The 23,058-nt window shown below is 47.5% G+C and overlaps 2 protein-coding genes across 3 annotated transcripts in view; one reads left to right on the forward strand and one right to left on the reverse strand.

Moving 5' to 3' along the window:
• LOC139235347 (zinc finger protein 229-like) overlaps positions 1 to 2,857 on the forward strand; it is a 38,272-nt gene extending 35,415 nt beyond the window's left edge. For both annotated transcript variants that reach the window (XM_070866487.1, XM_070866486.1), the window contains exon 3: positions 1,137 to 2,857. In XM_070866487.1, the coding sequence (XP_070722588.1) occupies positions 1,501 to 2,595 (1,095 nt within the window). In that variant the 5' untranslated portion in view covers positions 1,137 to 1,500 and the 3' untranslated portion in view covers positions 2,596 to 2,857. The remainder of the gene's footprint in view (positions 1 to 1,136) is intronic.
• The window catches only part of LOC139235348 (zinc finger protein 850-like), a 193,817-nt gene that overhangs the window by 155,183 nt on the left and 15,576 nt on the right, over positions 1 to 23,058 (reverse strand). The gene's annotated exons all lie outside the window — the stretch shown is intronic.

The raw sequence follows: 23,058 nt of genomic DNA on the forward strand, positions 1-23,058 counted from the left end.
ACCCAGCATGCCCCGCGGGGGAGAATGAGGCGCACCCAGACTACAGGAGCTCAGTGCGCAGGTGCGATCTGGCTGTGTTTGGAGCATGCGCGGTGCGTGTAATGGCGGAGGTGACACTTTTTGTACAGGCTCCGAAGAAGTGTGCTTTTCAGCGGGACGGAGCGGAGTAATGGACCAGTGGGGAGCCAAGAAGGCTTCATGAACAACCGCTGCCCGCCACAAACCCGGAATAATAACCGGAATATCGGCGTTTGCAGCTTCGGGGCTTTCTCCCGGTCACAGGCCCAGGCTAACGGTGGCCATCTTGGTGCAGGAAGGCAGGTTCACGCCGTCATTTTGATTCACTGAGCAGCACAGCGCGTGCGTGGCCATCTTCATGCAGGAAACAAAGTGAATGATGTCTGTGTCCCGAACTGAACCCAGCCAGAGTCAGTACCTTCAGGGGAAGGGAACCAGTGACTGTAGAACTGAACCCAGCCAGAGTCAGTACCTTCAGGGGAGGGGAACCAGTGAGTGTAGACCTGAACCCAGCCAGAGTCAGTACCTTCAGGGGAAGGGAACCAATGAGTGTAGAACTGAACCCAGCCAGAGTCAGTACCTTCAGGGGAAGGGAACCAGTGACTGTAGAACTGAACCCAGCCAGAGTCAGTACCTTCAGGGGAAGGGAACCAATGAGTGTAGAACTGAACCCAGCCAGAGTCAGTGCCTTCAGGGGAACGGAACCAATGTGTGTCGAACTGAACCCAGCCAGAGTCAGTACGTTCAGGGGAAGGGAACCAGTGACTGTAGAACTGAACCCAGCCAGAGTCAGCACTTTCAGGGGAGGTGGGGAACAGTGAGTGTAGAACTGAACCCAGCCACAGGCAGAACGTTCAGTGGAGGAGAGGGACAGGAACCATTGAATGTAGAACTGAAGCCAACCAGAATTGGTGTTGAAAACTGGGAGTGGAGGAGAAACAGGCCAGAAATGTGTGTTGACTTGTATTTCAGCACAGCAGGAGGGATAATGTGTGGGACATGGATTTACAGCTTTGGAAGAACAAGAGAGGAAAGAATGTTCCATGGAAACTATATGTATCTATCCTGAATTTGTGTCTTGTACTGACAGTGATGAGTTTTGTTATCTCCTTTTACAGCGTATTAGAAGGGGAGATTTTCAGACAGGAAACACAAACCAAACATCGCGTCAAGATCTGACGGAGTCAATCGATTCATCAGGACCTGAATATCATCGGCCTTTGAAAGTGGAAGGAGAAATGTTTGTCTGTTCTGTCTGTGTAAAAAGATTTCAAATATCTGTGTGACTGGAAAAGCACCGAGACACACACACCCGAGTGAGTGTTCCAGGGCACTGCCTGTGAAAAGACCTTTAACCAGTTACACAGCCTGAAGAAACATCACACAATTCACAGCGGGAAGAAACTGTAAACGTGTTGTGTGTGTGTGGGCGAGGCTTCAACTGATCGTCCAACCGTCCAGAGTCACAAGGATACCCGCACCATGGAGAAACCATGGAAATGTGAGGACTGTTGGATGGGATTCAGATCACCATCTGTGCTGGAAATTCATCAACGCAGTCACACTGGGGAGAGGCCGTTCACCTGCCCTGTGTGTGGGAAGGGATTCACTGTATCATCCAGCCTGCTGACGCACCAGCGAGTTCACACTGGGGAGAGGCCGTTCACCTGCTCGGAGTGTGGGAAGGGATTCACTGCATCATCCGACCTGCTGAAACACCAGCGAGTTCACACTGGGGAGAGGCCGTTCACCTGCTCGGAGTGTGGGAAGGGATTCACTTGTTCATCCAACCTGCTGAAACACCAGCGAGTTCACACTGGGGAGAGGCCGTTCACCTGCTTTGAGTGTGGGAAGGGATTCACTTGTTCATCCCACCTGCTGACACACCAGCGAGTTCACACTGGGGAGAGACCATTCACCTGCTATGAGTGTGGGAAGGGATTCACTTGTTCATCCCACCTGCTGACACACCAGCGAGTTCACACTGGGGAGAGGCCATTCACCTGCTCTGAGTGTGGGAAGGGATTCACTCAGTCATCCATCCTGCTGACACACCAGCGAGTTCACACTGGGGAGAGGCCGTGCACCGACTCTGAGTGTGGGAAGGGATCCACTACGTCATCCTACCTGCTGAAACACCATCGAGTTCACACTGGGGAGAGGCCATTCACCTGCTCTGAATGCGGTAAGGGATTCACTCGGTCATCCCGCCTTCTGACACACCAGCGAGTTCACACTGGGGTGAGGCCGTTCACCTGCTCTGAGTGCGGGAAGGGATTCACTTGTTCATCCACGCTGCTGACACATCAGCGAGTTCACACTGGGGCGAGGCCATTCACTTGCTCTGAGTGTGGGAAGAGATTCACTCAGTCATCCCACCTGCAGTCACACCAGCGAGTACACACTGGGGAGAGGCCATTCACTTGCTCTGAATGTGGGAAGGGATTCACTCAGTCATCACACCTGCTGACACACCAGCGAGTGCACACTGGGGAGAGGCCGTTCACCTGCTCTGAGTGCGGGAAGGGATTCACTACATCATCCACCCTACTGAGACACCAGCGAGTTCACAAGTAACTGCAGGAGTTGGATTCTGTTGTTATTGAGGCTGTTAATCACATCCCGACTGAACCATGTTCATTCGGACAGTTGGGGTTTGTCTCTGCTGATGTTAATAACCATATAACTGGGCTGGACTTTAATATTCTGGATATATTGCTGATTGTGTTCTCGGGGCTGCAGTGTCCATTTAAGAAACACTGTGGGTTATCTTACCCCTTAATTCAGCAACTCTCAACGGAAATTTAGTTTGCAATAAAATTATGAACTTTTACTTTAATCCTAAATTGATCTTTGGTACAAAATCTACAATAGTGTGTGAAAGTTTCCACTGAATATAATCTCCAATTGGAAATAGCTTGCTGACAATTCTTAATGACTTGCCTATTACACACAGTGGCCCCTCCATATCCACCAGAAAGAAGGGGAATGGGAATTGGTGGGGAATCAGTGTACCCAAATGTTGTCCTTCCCATCTGGGTGTATCAATCATCTCGGCACGAGAATGGAGACAAGTCCAGACCAAAACTGTGCGCAGTAGCCCAGGTGTGGTCTGACAGTTGTAGCAGTACTTCTCTACTTTTAGATTCCATCCCCTTTGCAATAAAGGCCAGCATTCAGTTTGCCTTCCTGATTAATGCTGTACCTGCATGCAAACTTTTTGAGTTTCATGTACAAGAATCCCCAGATCTCTCTGTATAACAGCATTTTATAATCGTCCACATCTAAATAATAATTTGCTTTTTTTTTCCTACCAAAGTTAATCACCTGATATTTTACCACATTATAGTCCATCTGCTAGACTTTTGCCCACTGATTGAACCTATCTATATCCCTTTGTAGATTCTTTTGCGTCCTCCTCACAACTTGCTTTCCCACCTATCTTTGTACCATCTGCAAATGTTACACTCGGTCCCTTCATTCAAATCATTAATATAAATTGTAATTAGTTGAGGCCCCAGTACTTATCACTGTGGCACCCCACTAGTTACTGTTTGCCAACCTGAAAATGACCCATTTATCCGGACTCTCTGTTTTCTGTTAGTTTGGCAATCCCATATCCATGTTGATATATTACCCCCAAACCCGTGAGCTCTTAGCATGTGCAGTAATATTTTGTGTGGCACCTTATTGAATGTTTTCTGGAAATCAAAATATACATCATCAAGTGATTCTCTCTTATCCACTCTGCTCGTTGCATCCTCAAACAACTACAGCAAATTTGTCAAACATGATTTCCCTTTCACAAAACCATGCTAACTCTGCCTAACTGCAATATGATTTTCTAAATATCCTGCTAGTACTTCCTTAATAATGAACTCGAGTATTTTCCCACTGACAGATGATAAGTTAACTGATGTATAGTTTCCTGCTCTCTGTCTCCCTCCTTACTTGAATAGGGGTATTACATTTGTAGTTTTCCAGTCCACTGGGATCTCTCCAGAATTCAGGGTATTTTGGTAGATTGCAACCAATGCATGCACTATCTCTGCAACTAATTATTTTAAGACCCAAGGATGCATGCCATTAGGTCCAGAGAACTTGTCCACCTTTAGTCACATTAGTTTGATTAGCACTTTATCTGTAGTGATAGTGATTGTTTTAATAGCTCCTTGATTATCAACTGTTGGGATGTTTTTAGTGTCCTCTACCGTGAAGCCTAATACAAAATATTCGTTCAAAATCTCTGCCATTTCCGTGTTTCCCATTAGTAATTCTCCAATGTCATCCTCTAAGCGAACAATGTTTACTTTAGATACTCGTTTTCTTTTTATATCCCTGTAGAAGCTCTTACTGTCTGTTTTTATATTTCTTGCTAGTTTGCTCTCATCTGCTATCTTCTCTGTCTTTTTCATTTTTTAGTTGTCCTTTGCAAGTTTCTAAAAATTTCCAATCCTCTGGCCTTCCACTGTCCTTCACAACATTATATGCCTTTTTTTCCAATTTGATACCATCCTTTACTTCCATGACGACACTTGTTGCACACGTGATTGACCAGGACACGAGAAGTGTGGTTGTTCCACAACGACAGGGTTTCATCTGTTTCAACAGAAACAACTACACTGTGTTATTTCCAGAAATAATCCCCCCTGTCTGGCCTGAATGAATCATGTCACTACCAAATGCTGCAATGTTTCCTCCACCCCACAGAGTTCCATCTGTTTAAAGCCACGACAGAAATGTCCCATTTCCTCCTGGAGTTTGAGGGATATCAACTTTAACAATGGGGCAGAGTTTCAGCCAATGAGCGAGATTCAGACCCAGCCCCGCCCACTGGGGGCTGCAAGCCCCACCTCTCACACACTGTGATTGGTTGGAGGATCAACCGCCTGCCTGGTCCTTCAGCCCCGCCCCCACTCTCCCTATTGGTCAGGAGCTGCCGTCAATCAGCCGGGCAGTGTGAGCTGAGCATGCACAGTGGGTGAGTCAGCAGGTGAGAGATGGGCGGAGGGAGGGAGCGGGTTAATAAAGAACGCGCTTAATTGTACTGCCAAAATGGCCGCCACGCCGCACCATTTGTCTATGATTGGTCCCTTGGAGGATAAGCCACATCCTGAGATTTCACTGGAATGTGTAACTGGAACCGCCCATCCCAAGGTCTCACTGACTTTGCAAATTGTAACTTGATCCACTTTGAATTCCTGAAGTGACAGAGGACAGAGCTCCCCATATGATAGCAAGGGCCAGCCAAAGTACCTTGCCCCCATCCCAATGCATGCCTCCCCCAGCCGAAGTACATTACCCCAGTCCCAAGATCAGCCTCCCCCAGCTGAAGTGCTTTACCCCAGTCCCAATACATGCCTCCCCCAGCCGAAGTGCTTTACCCCAGTCCAATACATGCCTCCCCCAGCCGAAGTGCTTTACTCCAGTCCCAAGATAAGCCTCCCCCAGCAGAAGGGCTTTACCCCAGTCCCAGTGCATGCCTCCCCCAGTCAAAATGCATTACCCCCATCCCAGTGCATGCCTCCCCCAGCTGAAGTACTTTACCCCAGTCCCAATACATGCCTCCCCAGCAGAAGGGCTTTACCCCAGTCCCAAGATATGCCTCCCCCAGCTGAATGTCTTACCCCAGTACCACTGCATGCCTCACCCAGCAGTAGTGCCCGACACTACTCCCATTGCATTTCTCCTCCCGCCGAAGTATCTTACCACCGTCCAAGTATATGCCTCCCACAGCCAAAGTGCCTTACCCAAGTACCAGTATAAGCCTCCCCAGCCGAAGTGCCTTACCCTAGTCCTAGTCGATGCCTCCCCCAGGCAAAGTGCCTTACCCCAGTCCCAGTATATGCCTCCCCCAGCCGAAGGGCCTTACCAAAGTTCAAGTGCATGCCTCCCCCAGCCGAAGTGCCTTACCCCAGTCACAGTGCATGCCTCCCCCAGCCAAAGTGCCTTACCCCAGTCAGAGTGCATGCGTCCCCCAGCCAAAATGCCTTACCCCAGTCCCAGTGCAGGCCTCCCCCAGCCAAAGTGCCTTACCCTAGTCCTATTGCATTTCTCCCTCATCCGAAGTGTCTTACCACCGTCCCAATATATGCCTCCCACTGCTGAAGTGCCTTACCCCAGTCCCAGTGTATCACCCCCCCAGCTGAAGTGCCTTACCAAAGTTCAAGTGCATGCCTCCTCCAGCCGAAGTGCGTTACCCCAGTCACAGTGCATGCCTCCCCCAGCTGAAGTGCCTTACCAAAGTTCAAGTGCATGCCTCCCCCAGCCAAAGTGCCTTACCCAAGTACCAGTATAAGCCTCCCCCAGCCGAAGTGCCTTACCCCAGTCCTAGTCGATGCCTCCCCCAGGCAAAGTGCCTTACCCCAGTCCCAGTATATGCCTCCCCCAGCCGAAGGGCCTTACCAAAGTTCAAGTGCATGCCTCCCCCAGCCGAAGTGCCTTACCCCAGTCACAGTACATGCCTCCCCCAACCAAAGTGCCTTACCCCAGTCACAGTGCATACCTCCCCCAGCCAAAATGCCTTACCCCAGTCCCAGTGCAGGCCTCCCCCAGCCAAAGTGCCTTACCCTAGTCCTATTGCATTTCTCCCTCATCCGAAGTGCCTTACCACCGTCCCAATATATGCCTCCCCCAGCCAAAGTGCCTTACCCCAATCACAGTATATGCCTCCCCCAGCCGAAGTGCCTTACCCCAGTCCCAGTGCAGGCCTCCCCCACTCGAAGTGGCTTAATCCAGTCCCATTGCATTTCACGCTCATCCGAATTGTCTTACTCCAGTCCCAGTATATGCCTCCCCCAGCTGAAGTGCGTTACACCAGTCCCAGTGAATGCCACCCCAGCCGAATTGCCTTACCCCAGTCCCAGTTTATCCCTCCCTCAGTTGAAGTGCCTTACCACAGTCCCAGTGTTAGCATCCCCCAGTTGAAGTACCTTACACAAGTCCCAGGTATACCTCCCCCAGTTGAAGTGCGTTACCCGAGTCGCAGTGTATCCCTCCCCAGATGAAGTGCCTTACCCCAGTCCCAGTGCATGCCCCTCCCAGTTGAAATGCCGAACCGCAGTCCCAGTGCATGCCTCCACCAGTTGAAGTGCCTTACTCCAGTTCGAGTGCACACCTCTGCCAGCCAAAGTCCCTTACACCCATGCCAGTGCATGCCTCTCCCAGCCAAAGTACCTTGTCCCAGTCCCAGTATATGCCTCCACCAACCGAAGTGCCTTAAACCAGTCGCAGTTTATGCCTCCCCCAGCCGAAGTGCATTAATGCAGTCCAAGTGAATGCCTCCCCCAGCCGACGTATCTTACCCCAGTCCCAGTTTATCCCTCCCCCAGTTGAAGTGCCTTACCCCAGTCCCAGTGCATGCCTCCCCCAGTTGAAGTGCCTTAGCCCAGTCCCAGTGTCTCCCTCCCCCAGTTGAAGTGCCTTATCCCAGTCCCAGTGTTAGCGTCCCCCAGTTGAAGTGCTTCATCACAGTCCCAGTGTATCCCTCCCCCAGTTGAAGTGCCTTACCCCAGTCCCAGTGTTAGCGTCCCCCAGTTGAAGTGCCTTACCACAGTCCCAGTGTATCCCTCCACCCGTAGAAGTGCATTACCCCAGTCGCAATGTATCCCTCCCCGAGCCGATGTGCCTTATCCCAGTCCCACAGTATCCCTCCCCAGTTGAAGTGCCTTACCCAATTCACAATATATGCCTCCCCCAGCTGAAGTAGCATTTCTCAGTGCAAATGCATGCCTCCGTCAGCCAAAGTGCCCTACCCCAGTCCCAGTGAATGCCTCCCCCAGCCAAAGTGCCTTAAACCAGTCCAAGTGCATGCCTCCCCCAGTTGAAGTACCTTACACAAGTTCCAGGTATCCCTCCCCCCGTTGAAGTGCGTTACCCTAGTCCCAGTGTAGCCCTCCCCCATCCGAAGTGCCTAACCCCAGTGCATTCCTCCTCAGCCAAAGTGCCCTACCGCAATCCCAGTATATGCCTCCCCCAGCTGTAGTACCTTACCTCAGTCCTAGTGTAACCCTCCCTCTGTTGGAGTGCCTTACACCAGTCCGAGTGTGTGCCTCCCCCAGTTGAAGTACCTTGTTCCTGTCCCAATTTATCCCTCCCACATTTGAAGTGCCTTACCTCAGTCCCAGTGTATCCCTCCCCAGCAGAAGTGCCTTACCCCAGTCCCAGTGTAACCCTCCCCCAGTTGAAGTGCGTTACCCCAGTCCCACTGTATCCCTCCACCAGTTGAAATGCCTAACCACAGTCCCAGTGTATGCCTCCACCAGTTAAAGTGCCTTACTCCAGTCCGAGTGCACACCTCTGCCAGCCGAAGTCCCTTACACCCGTGCCAGTGCATGCCTCTCGCAGCCAAAATGCCTTGTCCCAGTCCCAGTATATGCCTCCACCAACCAAAGTGCCTTAAACCAGTCAAAGTTTATGCCAATCCCAGCCATAGTGCCTTACCCCAGTCCCAGTGCACACCTCACCCAACCGAAGTACCCTACCCCAGTGCCAGTATATTCTCCACTAGCCGAAGTGCCTTACCCTAGTCCCAGTGCATGCCTCCCCCAGTTGAAGTGCCTTAGCCCAGTCCCAGTTTATGCCTCCCCCATTTGAAGTGTCTTATTCCAGACCCAGTGTAGACCTCCCACAGTTGAAGTGCCTTTCCTCCAGTCCCAGGGAATCCCTCCCCCAGTTGAAGTGCCTTACCCCAGTGCCAGTGTATCCCTCCCCCAGTTGAAGTGCCTTACCCCGGTCCAGTGTATCCCTGCCCCAGTTGAAGTGCCTTACCCCAGTCCCAGTATATGCGCCCCCAGCCTTAGTGCCTTACCCTAGTCCCAGGGTATCCCTCCCCAGCTGAAGTGCCTTAGCACTGTCCCGGTGTAAGCCTCCCGCAGTTGAAGTGCCTTATTCCAGATCCAGTGTATCCCTCCCACAGTTGAAGTGCCTTTCCTCCAGTTACAGTGTTTCGCTCCCCAGCCGAAGTGTCTTACTCCAGTCCCAGTGTATGCCTCCCCCAGTTGAAGTGCCTTACCCCAGTGCCAGTTTATCCCTCCCCCAGTTGAAGTGCCTTACCCCAGTCCCAGTATATGCCTCCCCCAGCCGTAGTGCCTTACCCCAGTCCCATGTGCATGCCTCCTCAGCCAAAGTGCCCTACCCCAATCCCAGTATATGCCATCCCCAGCTGTAGTGCCTTACCTCAGTCCCACTCTAACCCTCCCTCTGTGGAAGTGCCTTACCCCAGTCCCAGTGTGTGCCTCCCCCAGTTGAAGTACCTTGTTCCTGTCCCAATGTATCCCTCCAACATTTGAAGTGCCTTACCCCAGTCCCAGTGTATCCCTCCCCAGCCGAAGTGCCTTACCCCAGTCCAAGTGTATCCCTCGCCCAGTTGAAGTGCCTACCCCCAGTCCCAGTACATGTCTCCCCCAGCCGAAGTGCCTACCCCCAGTCCCAGTACATGTCTCCCCCAGCCGAAGTGCCTTACCCCAGTCCTATTTCCCTGCACCATCTGCATGGAATGATTCGGGCCAGGAGGGGGCGGGGCTTGCCACTTGTCAATCACAAAGTGCAGAACCAATAGTTCCCTGGCTTACTAAACCCGGGGAGTGTGGGCCCAGGCCCGAGCGACAACACTCCGCACCATCCGCTTCACACACACCCGGGCTCGTCCCCAGGCCTCGAATCACAGCCTGCAGACCCCGTGTTTACCCACCGGTTACAGACACGGTCAATGAGCGTCCGGGGGAGTGGGCTCAGCGGCCATCATCTTGGTCAGGGCGGGGCGAGCATGCTCAGCGGCCGCCATACTGGTCAGGGTGGAGGGAGCGGGCTCAGCGGCCGCCATCTTCGCCATCTTGGTCAGGGTGGGGCGTTGGAGATCGTGCTGAGCGGCCGCCATCTTGGTCTGGGCGGGTCTCGCGGCGCATGCGTGGCTTTTTCAGCAGGGACAATGGGTGGGCGGGGCTTCAGGTTGTCTGTCAGTTTGATTGGACCACATGTTTGTGACCAGGTCAGTGGCCCCTGAAAGGGAGTCTTCTTGTGCTGATTGTTGCCTGGTGACTCTGGGCCAGCCCGACTCACCTTATTGGGCCAGCCTGGGATAACCCCATTGGGCCAGCCTGGGCTCACCCTATTGGTCCAGCCCAGGATCTCACTATTGATCCAGCCCAGGATCTCACTATTGGGCAAGCACGGGCTCACCCTATTGGGCCACTGAATTGCACTCTTTTGGGCCAGCCGAGGCTCAGCCTACTGGCCATCCCGGGCTCACCTTATTGGGGCAGCATGGGCTCACCCTATTGGACCAGCACAAAAGATGCAGTGTCCAGCAGAGAGAATCAGCAGCTCATTGATTTTATTCTCACTCTGTGCACAGCGGGTGCAGAACTGAACCCAACCTTGTAAACTGGAAATGCATCATCACAGTCACATTGGGGAGAGGACGTTCACCTGCTCTGAGTGTGGGAAGTGATTCACTCAGTCATCCAACCTGCTGACACACCAGCGAGTTCACAAGTGACTGCAGGGGTTAGATTCTGCTGTTATTGCTGGTGTTAATGGCTTCCTGACTGAATCTTGTTTCTTGTATTGGTTGGAATTTGTTTCTGCTGATGTGAATAACCCCTATAACTGGGCTGGAGTTTAATAATTTGATATTTTAAATAACAGAGTGTGTCGATATTTGATGTCTCCAAGATAAGAGGAGACTAAGTTATTTCCTGTTACCGACTGCACCATTTTGTGCATTTTCTACTTTCTAACTCTACATTATTTCAGTCTCATATCTTTGGTTACTCTCAGGGACAAGTCCCAGTTCCTCTTACCGTCCAGAGTACCTCTCCTTGCCTTGGTATCGAGCAAAGGTGTCAGAAACACACCCGGGATCACTAAACACAAAACCCAGTCTCTTAATCACTTTCAGATACTGGACTGAGTGTGTGCCTCTGTTGGAGCGGATTTTTGGACATATACTTGACTAGTATACGGGACCAAACATTTGTTTTTATTTTCCCCTTGAATGTATTTTGTAAGGGACAATACTGATGCATTGTGCTTTATACAAAAAAACACAGTTAGACTTCAAGGTATGCTGGCCTTGAGTTATGGAGATAGGAAAGTGAGATAATGAATGACTGGAGAGATAAGTGGGGGTATGTTTGTCCATACCAGTGCCAAAAAGCCTGCCACTTGTTTTTTTGTTGATAAAAGGGGAACTAGTCCTCTTGGATGTATATAATTCCTGTCACAATGCGATGCTGGTTTATATCAAGAGCTCAGCCTTGGACAGTAATTGTATGAAAAGCTTTGTAAACCTTGTAATGCGATGAATGGACTTAAGGACTAGTGCTAAAGCACGTGATGTAAAGTGACGTAATTTGTAAGATAAAAAACCTCACTGGAGATATCAAATTGAGAAGCTGGTTCAGAGACCGGGGTCTCTAACACTTCTCCCAAAGCTTTGTCTCCGATTTAATAAATCTCTCTTTATATATTATACAGTCTCGGAAATATTTTTCCACAACAAAATGGCGTCACAAACAGGATACTGTCCGATCAGACATGATCACTTAAGACAGTATTTGGAATCTGGTGTTAGAGACTGAAAGATAGGTGTATGAGCACGATGGGATCGTGTATAAGATACGAGTAAGTAGATAGCAGGAGGAGGCTGACTAACCAGTTTGAGTTGTCCCTTTAGTAAATAAGGTCGGTGCAGAAGGGAGCTGATCACTCCAACCTAGAGGCGAAACTCCGGTGGTAAGGAAACACGCTAGCTTTGTTGCGAAGACAAAGGGTCTCCACAGAGTAGTCATGGCCGTGAGTATTACAGAAACAAAGGGAAACGTCCGAGACTGGCGAACATGGAAGGTAAGGAAGGGAATGTAAAACGCGGGCTGCCCGGGTCATTAATTAATTCCTATCATTAATTGTAACTTGCGTAATTACGTAATGCCATAAAAAAGCTGATGGTGACTATCTTAAATGACATATGGATCCAAAAATAGAACTGGCCAGACTTAAGCTTTGTTGAATGAAGAGAGACTTTTGTGATGTCTATTTTGAATGAGAATACTTGAGTGATTTTGACAGCGGAATGAATGAAAAGCCTGTTTGGGAAGGTATGGAGTGGCTGACTGTTTTAGCTCCACCCACCTTTTCCAAACAGAGTGAAAGTTTTTTTAACATTTCGTAGTGTTGTCCTGTATATGGGAAGTTTAAGAAAGTGTGAACCTTCTGGTATTACATTTTAAGTTAGAAATGCAGGTGTGGATATATACGGATAATAAGTTACAGAGATAGGAAATGCACAAAGGATAGGTTTGTTGACTAAAAGATAAAAATTCATGGTCCTGGTAGTAAAAAAATAAAGAATTTATTTTTCACGCTCACTTACCTGTCGAAAGAAAACATGCAATTGGGTTGAAAGACATAAATTTATTCGAGGAATGAGATAAAGAATGCCTTTTAAAACGCTCGCTTTTTCCTTTGTGTAAAACCTTGACACAAAAGCTTCTAGCTCAGTTTAAAAAAAAAGTTTTAAATCTAGAAATACCTTCAGGGATCAGGTCAAACTCCTGGGCGAGTGGTGAGCTATCTGTGAAGGTGTAAAATGGACTTTTGCAAAAGGCTAAAACAGTAAGCTTTAGCAGTTTAGAAAAGAAAAAGATAAAGACGCAACTTTGAAAATAAACAAATTGAACGATTGGAAAGAAAAAGTGTCTTCGATTGTCTGATGATTTTAAATACAATACCTAATTTGAAGAAAGGTGATCTAATTAAAAAAAAGACGTAATGCACTAATTAGGATCTGGAAAATAAAGGGGTGTTTGCGATGGATAAAGACATAACTTACTAAATACCAGTTGATATCAGCTGTGAAAAAGATATCGGTTTAATTGGAAAAAAAAAGAATTTGAAGAGGTAAAAAACACTCTCCATTGATGATGATTTTAAATGATTAAAATTAAGTCAGTGCCGCTGGGACCCGAGACGAACAGATAAGTATTGAGAAACTATACCAGGACACTTCTGAGGAGGAAATAGATATGTGGACAAAACAGGGCGCAACGCAAGGGAAGGATAACGTTCGGAGACGAAACGACAAGGTAATGGCGCCTGAATGCATACAGAATACCTTATTGGAGTTGCATCATGGCCTGTCTCATTCAGGATGAGAGGCCATGACCTGGAGTCTTGGGAGAGATTGGTGGTGGAAAGGGCTGGGGAGAGATATCACCAAACATTGCCATCGATGCATTACGTGCGCACAATATAATCCAGGCCGGCCCATTAATATTAAAATGGGACACCAGCCCCGTCCACGGGGGCCATGGGAACACGTACAAATTGATTTCACAGGTCCTTTGTCCCCATCCCATGGAAAAAAATATTGCCTAGTGATTATAGATCAATTTCCCCGCTGGGTAGAAGCTTTCCCCACACGTGATTGCACTGCCTCAACAGTGGTAAGGATATTCTGACCAAGGCACCCACTTCACCAGGAAGATTGTAAAAACAATATGCCAGCTGATGGGCATAAAACAAAAATTCCACATCCCCTACCAGCCGCAGAGTTCTGGGATGGTAGAGCGCATGAACCATACCCTTAAGAACGCCCTGGCGAAGGCCATGCAAACGTCAGGAAAAACGTGGACGGAAGTATTACCCATTATTTTGATGAAGTTAAGAGCCACGACAAACCGGACAACCGGATTAACCCCTTATAAACTAGTGACAGGAAGGGCGATGCAATTACCAGAGAACATCATAACAGGTGGGGCCGATGTAGGCCCATTAAAAGTCAAAATAAAACGGTATGTTTTGGAACTAAGTACTCAATTAAAATGGATGCGTAAATTAGTTAGGGACAATCAGGAAGAAAGCGACATGGAAGCAGAGCTTACAAAGCTCCCTGAAGTCCCGTTGGCGGGAAGTCGCGTTATGGTAAGGGTCCTCCCGGGAAAACTGGGGTTTGCCCCAAAATGGATAGGACCATATGAGGTTACAATCAGCGGGGACACTTGTGCCTGCATCGATGTTAAAGGGAACGGACAATGGAAGCATTGGACCCAGCTTAAGGTTTTTGAACCAGCCGTTTAGCACACGTATTAGTTGTTGTTGTTTGTCTATTTACAGATTGACAGCGAGCAAGCCAGCCATATGGCCATTTTGCCTTTGACTATTTGTTAATTATAGAGTAATAAGATGAAACTATATATTGCGATCGGTGCAATTATCATAGTTCGTGTTTGGTCCGGCCTGCCAGCTGGACCGAAACGAGAGTTACATGTGAATACCTTTTTGTACATGTCTTATGTTTATGCGCAAAATGGGAACTTTTCCATTTGCTGAGTATGTTCGAACATCCCCATACATAGCAAAGGAGGCATCCCTTTGAGGTCAATCTCCTTTAACATTTCGGAAGTAGCGGAGTGGGTAATAAAGAAACATGGAGATGGGGGGTTACCTTTTGGATGCATTGACGGATGGTACCAGCCAGAATACAATAGGTCGGTACGACCCCCATTCCTGGTTTTGACCAACACCTCAGGAGTTGGAAGACCCACCGCTGACATTTGTTTCACTCGAAACCTGACTGATGAGGAAACAGGTTTTGAGCAGGATATAGCAATTGTACGCAATACTTTAACCTCACCAGTTGGAACATAACAGACAGCGAAACAATAAACCAGGGGTTCCTTGAAATGGAGGGTTTGAAGAATCAGACAAGTAGCCAGGACTGGGACCCTAAGATTAGGTGGCGACGGGGGTTGAGAGAGAGAGAGATTGGGATTGAATCTAACAGCATACAATGGCACTTATTTTGTGTGCGAGCACAAGGCCTACCCCTGGTTGCCACAGGACTGGAGGGGGTCCTGTTATTTGGGATATGTGGTCCCCTTTGTCAGACGGGTACATACTTTAGCAGAAGTACAGACACCAGGTCGAGTAAGATGAGCTCTTACCCCGGTAGAGAGGGTATTTGTGGTCATGATGCTCCCATTCGGGATAGGACGCACCATGGATTAATTACGTAACCTAGAGAGGTTACTGGAAGAGATAGTTAACGACACTGCTGAAGCAATGGAGGGCATAACGGCTGAAATGGTAGCCATACGCACAATCGTACTCCAGAACCATATGGCCCTAGATACTAGTACAAAGTGGGGGCACATGTGCCTTAATTGGAGCTGAATGTTGCACTTACATTCCCGATAATTCAGAAAACATAACCAACCTCGCTGATCACATAAGAAGGGAGGTAAAGAAGTTATCCACGACAGAAGGAGGATCTGGCTGGTTTGACTGGCTGTTAGGGGAATCCTGGGGGTCCTATCTTATGCACGGAGTAATTATTCTGGTTGTAATAATAATTACTTGCTGTCTGATTATCGGGTGTTTTAATATCTGCTGTAAAGTTATGATGGCCCGACTGATCCAGTAGCCAGTGTAATCGCCGAAGAAGCAGCAGCACACCTGATGGAAATACCTGAAGACACCAAGGATGAAGAAACAGACGACGTTGACACTGACCACTATCTTTGAAGGGTAGCCTGGAGCTACAGGCAAGGTGGACATACGGAACATCAGGGAAGTAACATACCCCAAAGGACGAATATATGACACCATGCTACTATCATTGTGGTCATCTGGATTTCGTGAACATCCTCCAGGGCCAAAAGGGGAAATATTGTTGGAGCGGATTTTTGGACATATACTTGACTAGTATACAGGACCAAACATTTGTTTTTATTTTCCCCTTGAATGAATTTTGTAAGGGACAATACTGATGCAATTTGTTTTTGCAAAAAAACACAGTTAGACTTCAAGGTATGCTGACCTTGAGTTATGGAGACAGGAAAGTGAGATAATGAACGACTGGAGAGATAAGTGGGGGTATGTTTGTCTATACCGGTGCCAAAAAGCCTGCCACTTGTTTTTTTGTTGATAAAAGGGAAACTAGTCCTCTTGGATGTATATAATTCCTGTCACAATGCGAGGCTGGTTTATATCAAGAGCTCAGCCTTGGACAGTAATTGTATGAAAAGCTTTGTAAACCTTGTAATGCGACGATTGGACTTAAGGACTAGTGCTAAAGCACGTGATGTAAAGTGATGTAATTTGTAAGATAAAAGAACCTCACTGGAGATATCAACTTGAGAAGCTGGTGCAGAGACAGGTGTATCTAACACTTCTCCCAAAGCTTTGTCTCCGATTTAATAAACCTCTCTTTATATATTATACAGTCTCGGAAATATTTTTCCACAACACCCCACAGCATCTCTCTCTAAACCAATCACATCAAATAATTGGCAAAGGTTTAGAATCAACGAGATGAATAAGTAAACACATCACAGCCGAATAACCTAGCTCTATATTCACAGGAGAAAGTCTGTTATCTAACGCCTCGAATGTCAATTGGTGAGATGAGCGACTGAATCACTTTCCACCTGCAACAGCGTCCATTCCCACTATCCCTACATTTACAGTGTTGAGTCAGGTGGGCGCACGAGTCTCACAGGCTGAACGATTGTTTAAGGTACATCAACACACACAACATGTGTCCTGTTTCTCCCCGCTGTGATTGGTGTTTTTACAAAGGCTGATGATAAGGTGATCCTGATCAATCCAGGGAATCTGTCAAATCTTGACGTGATGTCTGGTTTGAGTTTCCCAGCTGCAGATCCTCCTCTTCTAATACCCTGCAAATGGTGGTTACAAACGTTGTTACTTTAAGTAAAGGATTGAAATTCAGAACACACTATTCCAGATTCTACAGAACATCCTGTCCTCTCGTGTCCCCCCTAAGTTGTAAATTCCTTATTCAAGACTCTCCCCTCCATCCTCACTCTCTAAAATCAACATTCCTTTCATCGCCTGAGATGTATTATCTCCAGAAAGTGCTGAATCTGGCTGGGTGCAATTCCACTGACATTAGTAAACCTCTCGTGCCTCACCGTCAGTCGACACAATGAGTGCCAGCAGGATTTCCACTGTGGTAGGCATCACAGCCTCAAATCATGTCCTCAAATGATATCCACACACTTCCCAGTTGACGTCACTTGATCGGTCTGAAGAGCAGGGGCAGTGGCTGATTTTTACTCTTATTTAGTCCAATGCTACTGAGGACATTTATAACCCCTGAACTGCTGCCTTGTCTGAGGTCAACCAAGAGCCCAGATCAAGGATTGAACTTGGGACCTTCCCAGTCAGTATTGTAGTGTTCTAAAATTTGGGGGGTTGGGGAACGGTTAGAACAGAATATTTTGAAACAAATTTTACTCCACCTTTAAATGAAATCTTCCTCACACTGCACAAATCTGGACTCTTTCCAAATTATACAATTGGATCATCAAAATCAGTGAGTCATTGTAGAAATGCTCAAGTCACTGAAATGAACAGCTTTACAATCACTGCACAGTACAGAAGGGAGAGACTGTTAATGGAAGCTCGGTTAGTGAAGTCCTCCGACACCCCAAGATAAACTGGACTGTCCCTTTAACTATAAAGTAGCAGAGAAAGGGGAGTCCCTGTCCCTTTAAATATCTGCCCCATTCCCCCAGGCAGTGGGAGGAGGAACAGCGCACGGTCTCTTTGTATCCTGACCCAGCAAGCATCGCCGGATGGGCTGCCGCAGGGTCCTAAATTCCACATCGATTATATCGGTTTGAGCAGAACAATTGAAAAGGGCACACACACAGTCTTTGCTATATATATAAATATTTATGTGTGTGTGTGAACAAAACACGACACTCTTAATGTTTGCTAGTCAATTGCACAGAGATAAATAATTATCTTCACCAATTATTTTCCAACAATTTATTTCCATTTTGTTTACAATGCAATAGTGGGGTGTTTAATAACTTTACCATTAATTGATAACACATTGTCTTATGTGCTCTTGTTCAAAAAGTGACGTCACACTGACCATTCTGTTACAAGGTGACCATGTCTGTCTGCAGTATTCAGTGGGAAAGCGGATTAAATCACATCGAGGATAATGAGCAGCCCCCACCCCCCCTCCCCGCCGTCTCTGCGCTTTATTGTCCAGTGATCATCGCACCGTCACACAGAAGCTCCTGAGATTTACCTCCAGTGTGGATCATTGCTGTAACTGATGGTAAAAATGAAATTGTATGAGTGAAAGAGGAGCTGGGGTGAGGAGTTGTATTTAGAGAGGGAGTTGAAGAGTCGGGGTGAAGGAGGTGTATGAGTGAGGGCGATTTACTGAAATTAATCACCTCTGTTGTGCTTTGATGCGGTTCATTTTTATTTTTAAATGTTTACAATTGCGTGTTTCACTGAAGTTAAATGCGGGGCAGCAGTTACTTGTGGGCACTGGGTTGTTTCTGTTGAATTAATGTGGACCGTATTAATTGGGAATAGACTGAGTGGGATCATTCTGTGCTGAATGCAATGCTGGGCTGCGGGTTTGCACTCAGTCCCAGTGACGAGGTGCTTTCGACAACAAATCCAAAAGCTACTCGCATTGTGACACCAAATCCAGGGACCAATTAAACTGAGACACCAAATTCAGGGAACACTTACACTGCGACACGAGATCCTTGGACCAGTTACCCTGAGGCACCAATTCCAGGGACCACTTACACTGAGACTACAAAATTACATAGGATTTACGACACACAAATGGGCCATTCAGAATAACCAGTCCATGCTGGCGTTTGTGCACCATTCGGGAATTAGAGAGTCTTAGTGTGGGCAATGGTCATGATGGTGAAACCAGCTCTAGTGAGGGCAAAAGGTGAGTAATGGATGAAGATATCACGGTGGAATCACATGGTGACTGGTAGGGCCTGGTACAGGAACATAAGAAGTAGGAACAGGAGTCGGTCTCATGGCCGATGTGATCATGGACTCAGCTCCACTTTCCTGCCCGTTCCCCATAACCCTTTATTCCCTTATTGCTGAAAAATCAATGTATCTCCGCCTTAAATATATTCAATGACCGAGCCTCCACAGCTCTCTGGGGCAGAGAATTCCACAGATTTACAACCCTTTGAGAGAATAAATACCTCCTCACATCAGTTTTAAATGGGCGGTCCCTTATTCTGAGACTTTGCCCCCTAGTTTTAGTTTCCCCTGTGCGTGGAAATATCCTCTCTGCAAGCATATTGTCGAGTTTCCTCATTATCCTATATTTTTCAATAAGATCACCTCTCATTCTTCTGAACTCCAATGAGTATAGGCCCAACCTACTCAACCTATCTTCATAAGTCAATCACCTCATCACTGGAATCAACCTAGTGAACTTTCTCTGAATCGCATCCAATGCAAGCATATTCCTCCCGAAATACGGAGATGAAAACTGTATGCAGTACTCTTGGTTTGGATTCACCAATACCTTGTGCAGTTGTAGCAGGACTTCTCAGCTTTTATAATCCATCCCCCTTGCAATAAAGGTCATCATTCCATTTGCCTTTCTGTTTACTTGCTGTATCTGCACACTAACGTTTTGTGTTTCATGCACAAGGACCTCCAACTCCCTCTGTATTGCAGCACTTTGCAATTTTTCTCCATTTAAATTATAATTTGCTTTTCTATTTTTTTCAATTTTGTAATAGGTTATTGTCAGAAGCACTTTTCAGACAGGCTGATAATTTGATGTAACCAGCGCAGCAAATGTATCCGTCTGTTCTTGTTCCAAAATACCAAAATCTAATGTCGCTAATTAAACGTTCGGTGAGATTTGTAGAGATGTGGAAGAAGGGATGAAATGAGGCTTGCAGGAAAGAATGTTCTTTGAATGAACAGTTTGTGAGGCAGTTTTGTGACTCGTCTGCATGAGGTTAAAGGCATGAAATGGAAAAGGACACGTCCAGTGACACTTATATTGTCAATAATGGTTTCTATGTTAATTACTCATCATCATAGGCAGTTCCTCGGAATCAAGGAAGACTTGCTTCCACTCCTGTAGTGAGTTCTTTGGTGGCTGAACAGTCCGATACGAGATCCACTGATTTGTCACAGATGGGACAGATAGTTGTTGAGGGAACGGGTGGGTGGGACTCGTTTGTATACGCTCTTTCTGCTGCCTACACTTGACTTCTGCATGCTCTCGGCGTTGAGACTCGAGGTGTACAGAGAATTACTATCTCCTAAGCCTCATCATCATCATCATAGACAATCCCTCGAAATTAAGGAAGAATTGCTTCCACTCTAAAAGTGAGTTCTCAGGTGATTGTACAGTGTAATATGGGAATTATAGTCACTGTCACTGGTAGGACAGACAGTCGTTGATGGAAAGTCTGGGTGAGGAGTCTGGTTTCTCAGATGCTCCTTCCGCTACCTTCGTTTGTTTGCAGCATGCTCTCGGCGCTGAGACTCGAGGTGTTCAGCGTCATCCTGGATGCTCTTCCTCCACTTACGGTGGTCTTTGGCCAGGGATTCCAAGGTGCCTAATATCCTACTGACGATCCCAACCACTAACCCCAATCCTAACAAATAACCACAACCACTAAACCCTTAACTCGCACCCAAACCCTTTCCCGAACCAAAGGTTGTTCACAGGGATCAGTAGAGGAGCTAAAGACCCGATAATGGAAATATTTAAACAATTATCTTGATGCAAGAATTTCTGCAAGCTATGTAAGTAACAAGAAATTATATCAACAAAACTTTCAAAATCAGCAAAGATAGTTACAAAGATCACACATTTCAAAGACTATTACATATAGTAACCACATTCAAAAATCGTTAAACAATGTACAAAATAATAGATTTCAAGTCTAAAGCATCATAGTTCAATCAATAGTTGGTTGAAAGGAACGTTATATGAGTGTAACGTGAGATACTCCGGTTCAGTTTATGACACGCACAAGCCGAATACTCAAACAGAACAACCTTGGGATTTGATGTCATAAAAGATGAACTGGGTGAGAAGTGAAATAATCTACAGTAAGAAAAGGCCCAAAATGGAACAGTCGGTAACAGAACATTAAGTAGATATTATTATGGAGAAATCAAACATTCGACACACTGTGTTTGAACCAAGCTGATTTATTCAATATGTGTATAGAACATTAATCTCCAGCTCAGGTATAGGGGTTATTAAGATCAGCAGAAACAAACAATATCTGCCAGAATGAATATCGTTCAATGCCCAATGCAATCCCAGTATATCCTGATCTATTCACCAATACAACTTTTAAATGGCAGGTTATTTACCCAGTATGCACCACGGGCGAGAAGGTGCCGAACCCAAACTACAGGAGTTCAGTGCGCAGGCGCGCGTCGTGGCTGGTTTTGGAGCATGCGCGGCGAATGTAGTAGCGAAGGAGAAACGGGCAACATGACCTCCGCAGAAGCGTTCCACATGAGCGGGTGGAGGGGAGCAATGGACTAGTGCGTCGCTTAGAAGGCTTCATAAAGCACCGGTGCCCGCCGCAAGCCCGGAATAATAACCGGCATATCGGCGGTTGCAGTTTTGGGGCTTTCTCCCGGTCACAGGCCCAGGCTAACGGCGGCCATCTTCGTGCAGGAAGGCGGGCTCAGCGCTCGGCCAGCTTGATTCGGTGAGTCGCAGCGCGCATGCGCGGCCATCTTGGTTCAGGAACAAAGTGAGCGATGTCAGTGTCTGTTTCCAACCGGGTCCCAGTGGGTAAAGGAGTATCTCAGATATTTTATTCTCACTCTCCACACCTCGAATTTCTCAACATCTCCCCTAAAGGCGATGCTTAGTACTGACCTTATGGGTTAAGTCCTACATAATTGTAACAGAGAAGGCCCAGAAATATTCAATCCTTGGGTTCGAATCCCCATGTTCAGTCCCAGGGTGAGAATCACCATCTCATCATTATCATAGGCAGTCCCTCGGAATCGAGGAAGACTTGCTTCCACTCCTGAAGTGAGTTTATTGGCGGCTGCACAGTCGAATACGAGAGCCACAGATTCTGTCACAGGTGGGACAGATAGTCGTTGAGGGAAGTGGTGGGAGGGACTGGTTTGCCGCACGCTCTTTCCGCTGCCTGCACTTGATTTCTGCATGCTCTCTGCATTGAGACTCGAGGTGCTCAGCTCCCTCCCGGATGCACTTCCTCCACTTAGGGCGGTCTTTGGCCAGGGACTCCCAGGTGTCAGTGGGGATGTCGCACTTTATCAGGGAGGCTTTGAGGGTGTCCTTGTAACGTTTCCGCTGCTCATGTTTGGCTCGTTTGCCAAGAAGGACTCCACAAAAGAGCACTTGCTTCGGGAGTCTCATGTCTGGCATGCAAACTGTGTGGCCTGCCCAGTGGAGCTGATCGAGTGTGGTCAGTGCTTCAATGCTGGGGATGTTAGCCTAGATGAGCACACTGATGTTGGTGCGCCTATCATTCCAGAGGATTTGTAGGATCTTGTGGAGACATCATTGGTGATATATCTCCAACGACTTGAGGTGTCTACTGTACATGGTCCGTGCCTCTGAGCCATTCAGGATGTGGGTATTACTACAGCCCTGTAGACCATGAGCTTGGTGGTAGCTTTGAGGGCCTGGTCTTTGAGCACTCTTTTCCTCCGTCGGCTGAAGGCTGCACTGCTGCACTGGAGGTGGTGTTGAATCTCCTCATCAATGTCTGCTTTTGTTGATAAGACGCTCCCGCAGTATGGGAAATGTTCCATGTTGTCGAGGGCTGCACCGTGGATCTTGATGACTGGGTGGCAGTGTTGTATGTCGAGTACTGGCTGGTGGAGGATCTTTGTCTTACGGATATTTAGCGTAAGGCCCATGCTTTTGTGTTCCTCAGTAAATACGTCGACTATATCCTGGAGTTCAGCCTCAGAATGTGCGCAGACACAGGTGTTGTCCACGTACTGTAGCTCAACGACAGAGGTTGGGGTTATCTTGGACTTTGTCCCGGAGGCGGCGAAGATTAAACAGCTTCCTGCTGGTTCTGTAGTTTTGTTCCACTCCAGCAGGGAATTTGTTGACTGTGAGGTAGAGCATGGCAACGAGGAAGATTGAGAAGAGGGTGGGAGCAATGACGCAGCCCTGTTTGACCCTGGTCCCTACGTGGATAGGGTCTGTAATGGATCCGTTGGTAAGGATTATCACCTGCATGTCAT

The sequence above is a fragment of the Pristiophorus japonicus genome, chromosome 23, assembly GCF_044704955.1.
Source record: "Pristiophorus japonicus isolate sPriJap1 chromosome 23, sPriJap1.hap1, whole genome shotgun sequence".
Lineage (NCBI taxonomy): Eukaryota > Metazoa > Chordata > Chondrichthyes > Pristiophoridae > Pristiophorus > Pristiophorus japonicus.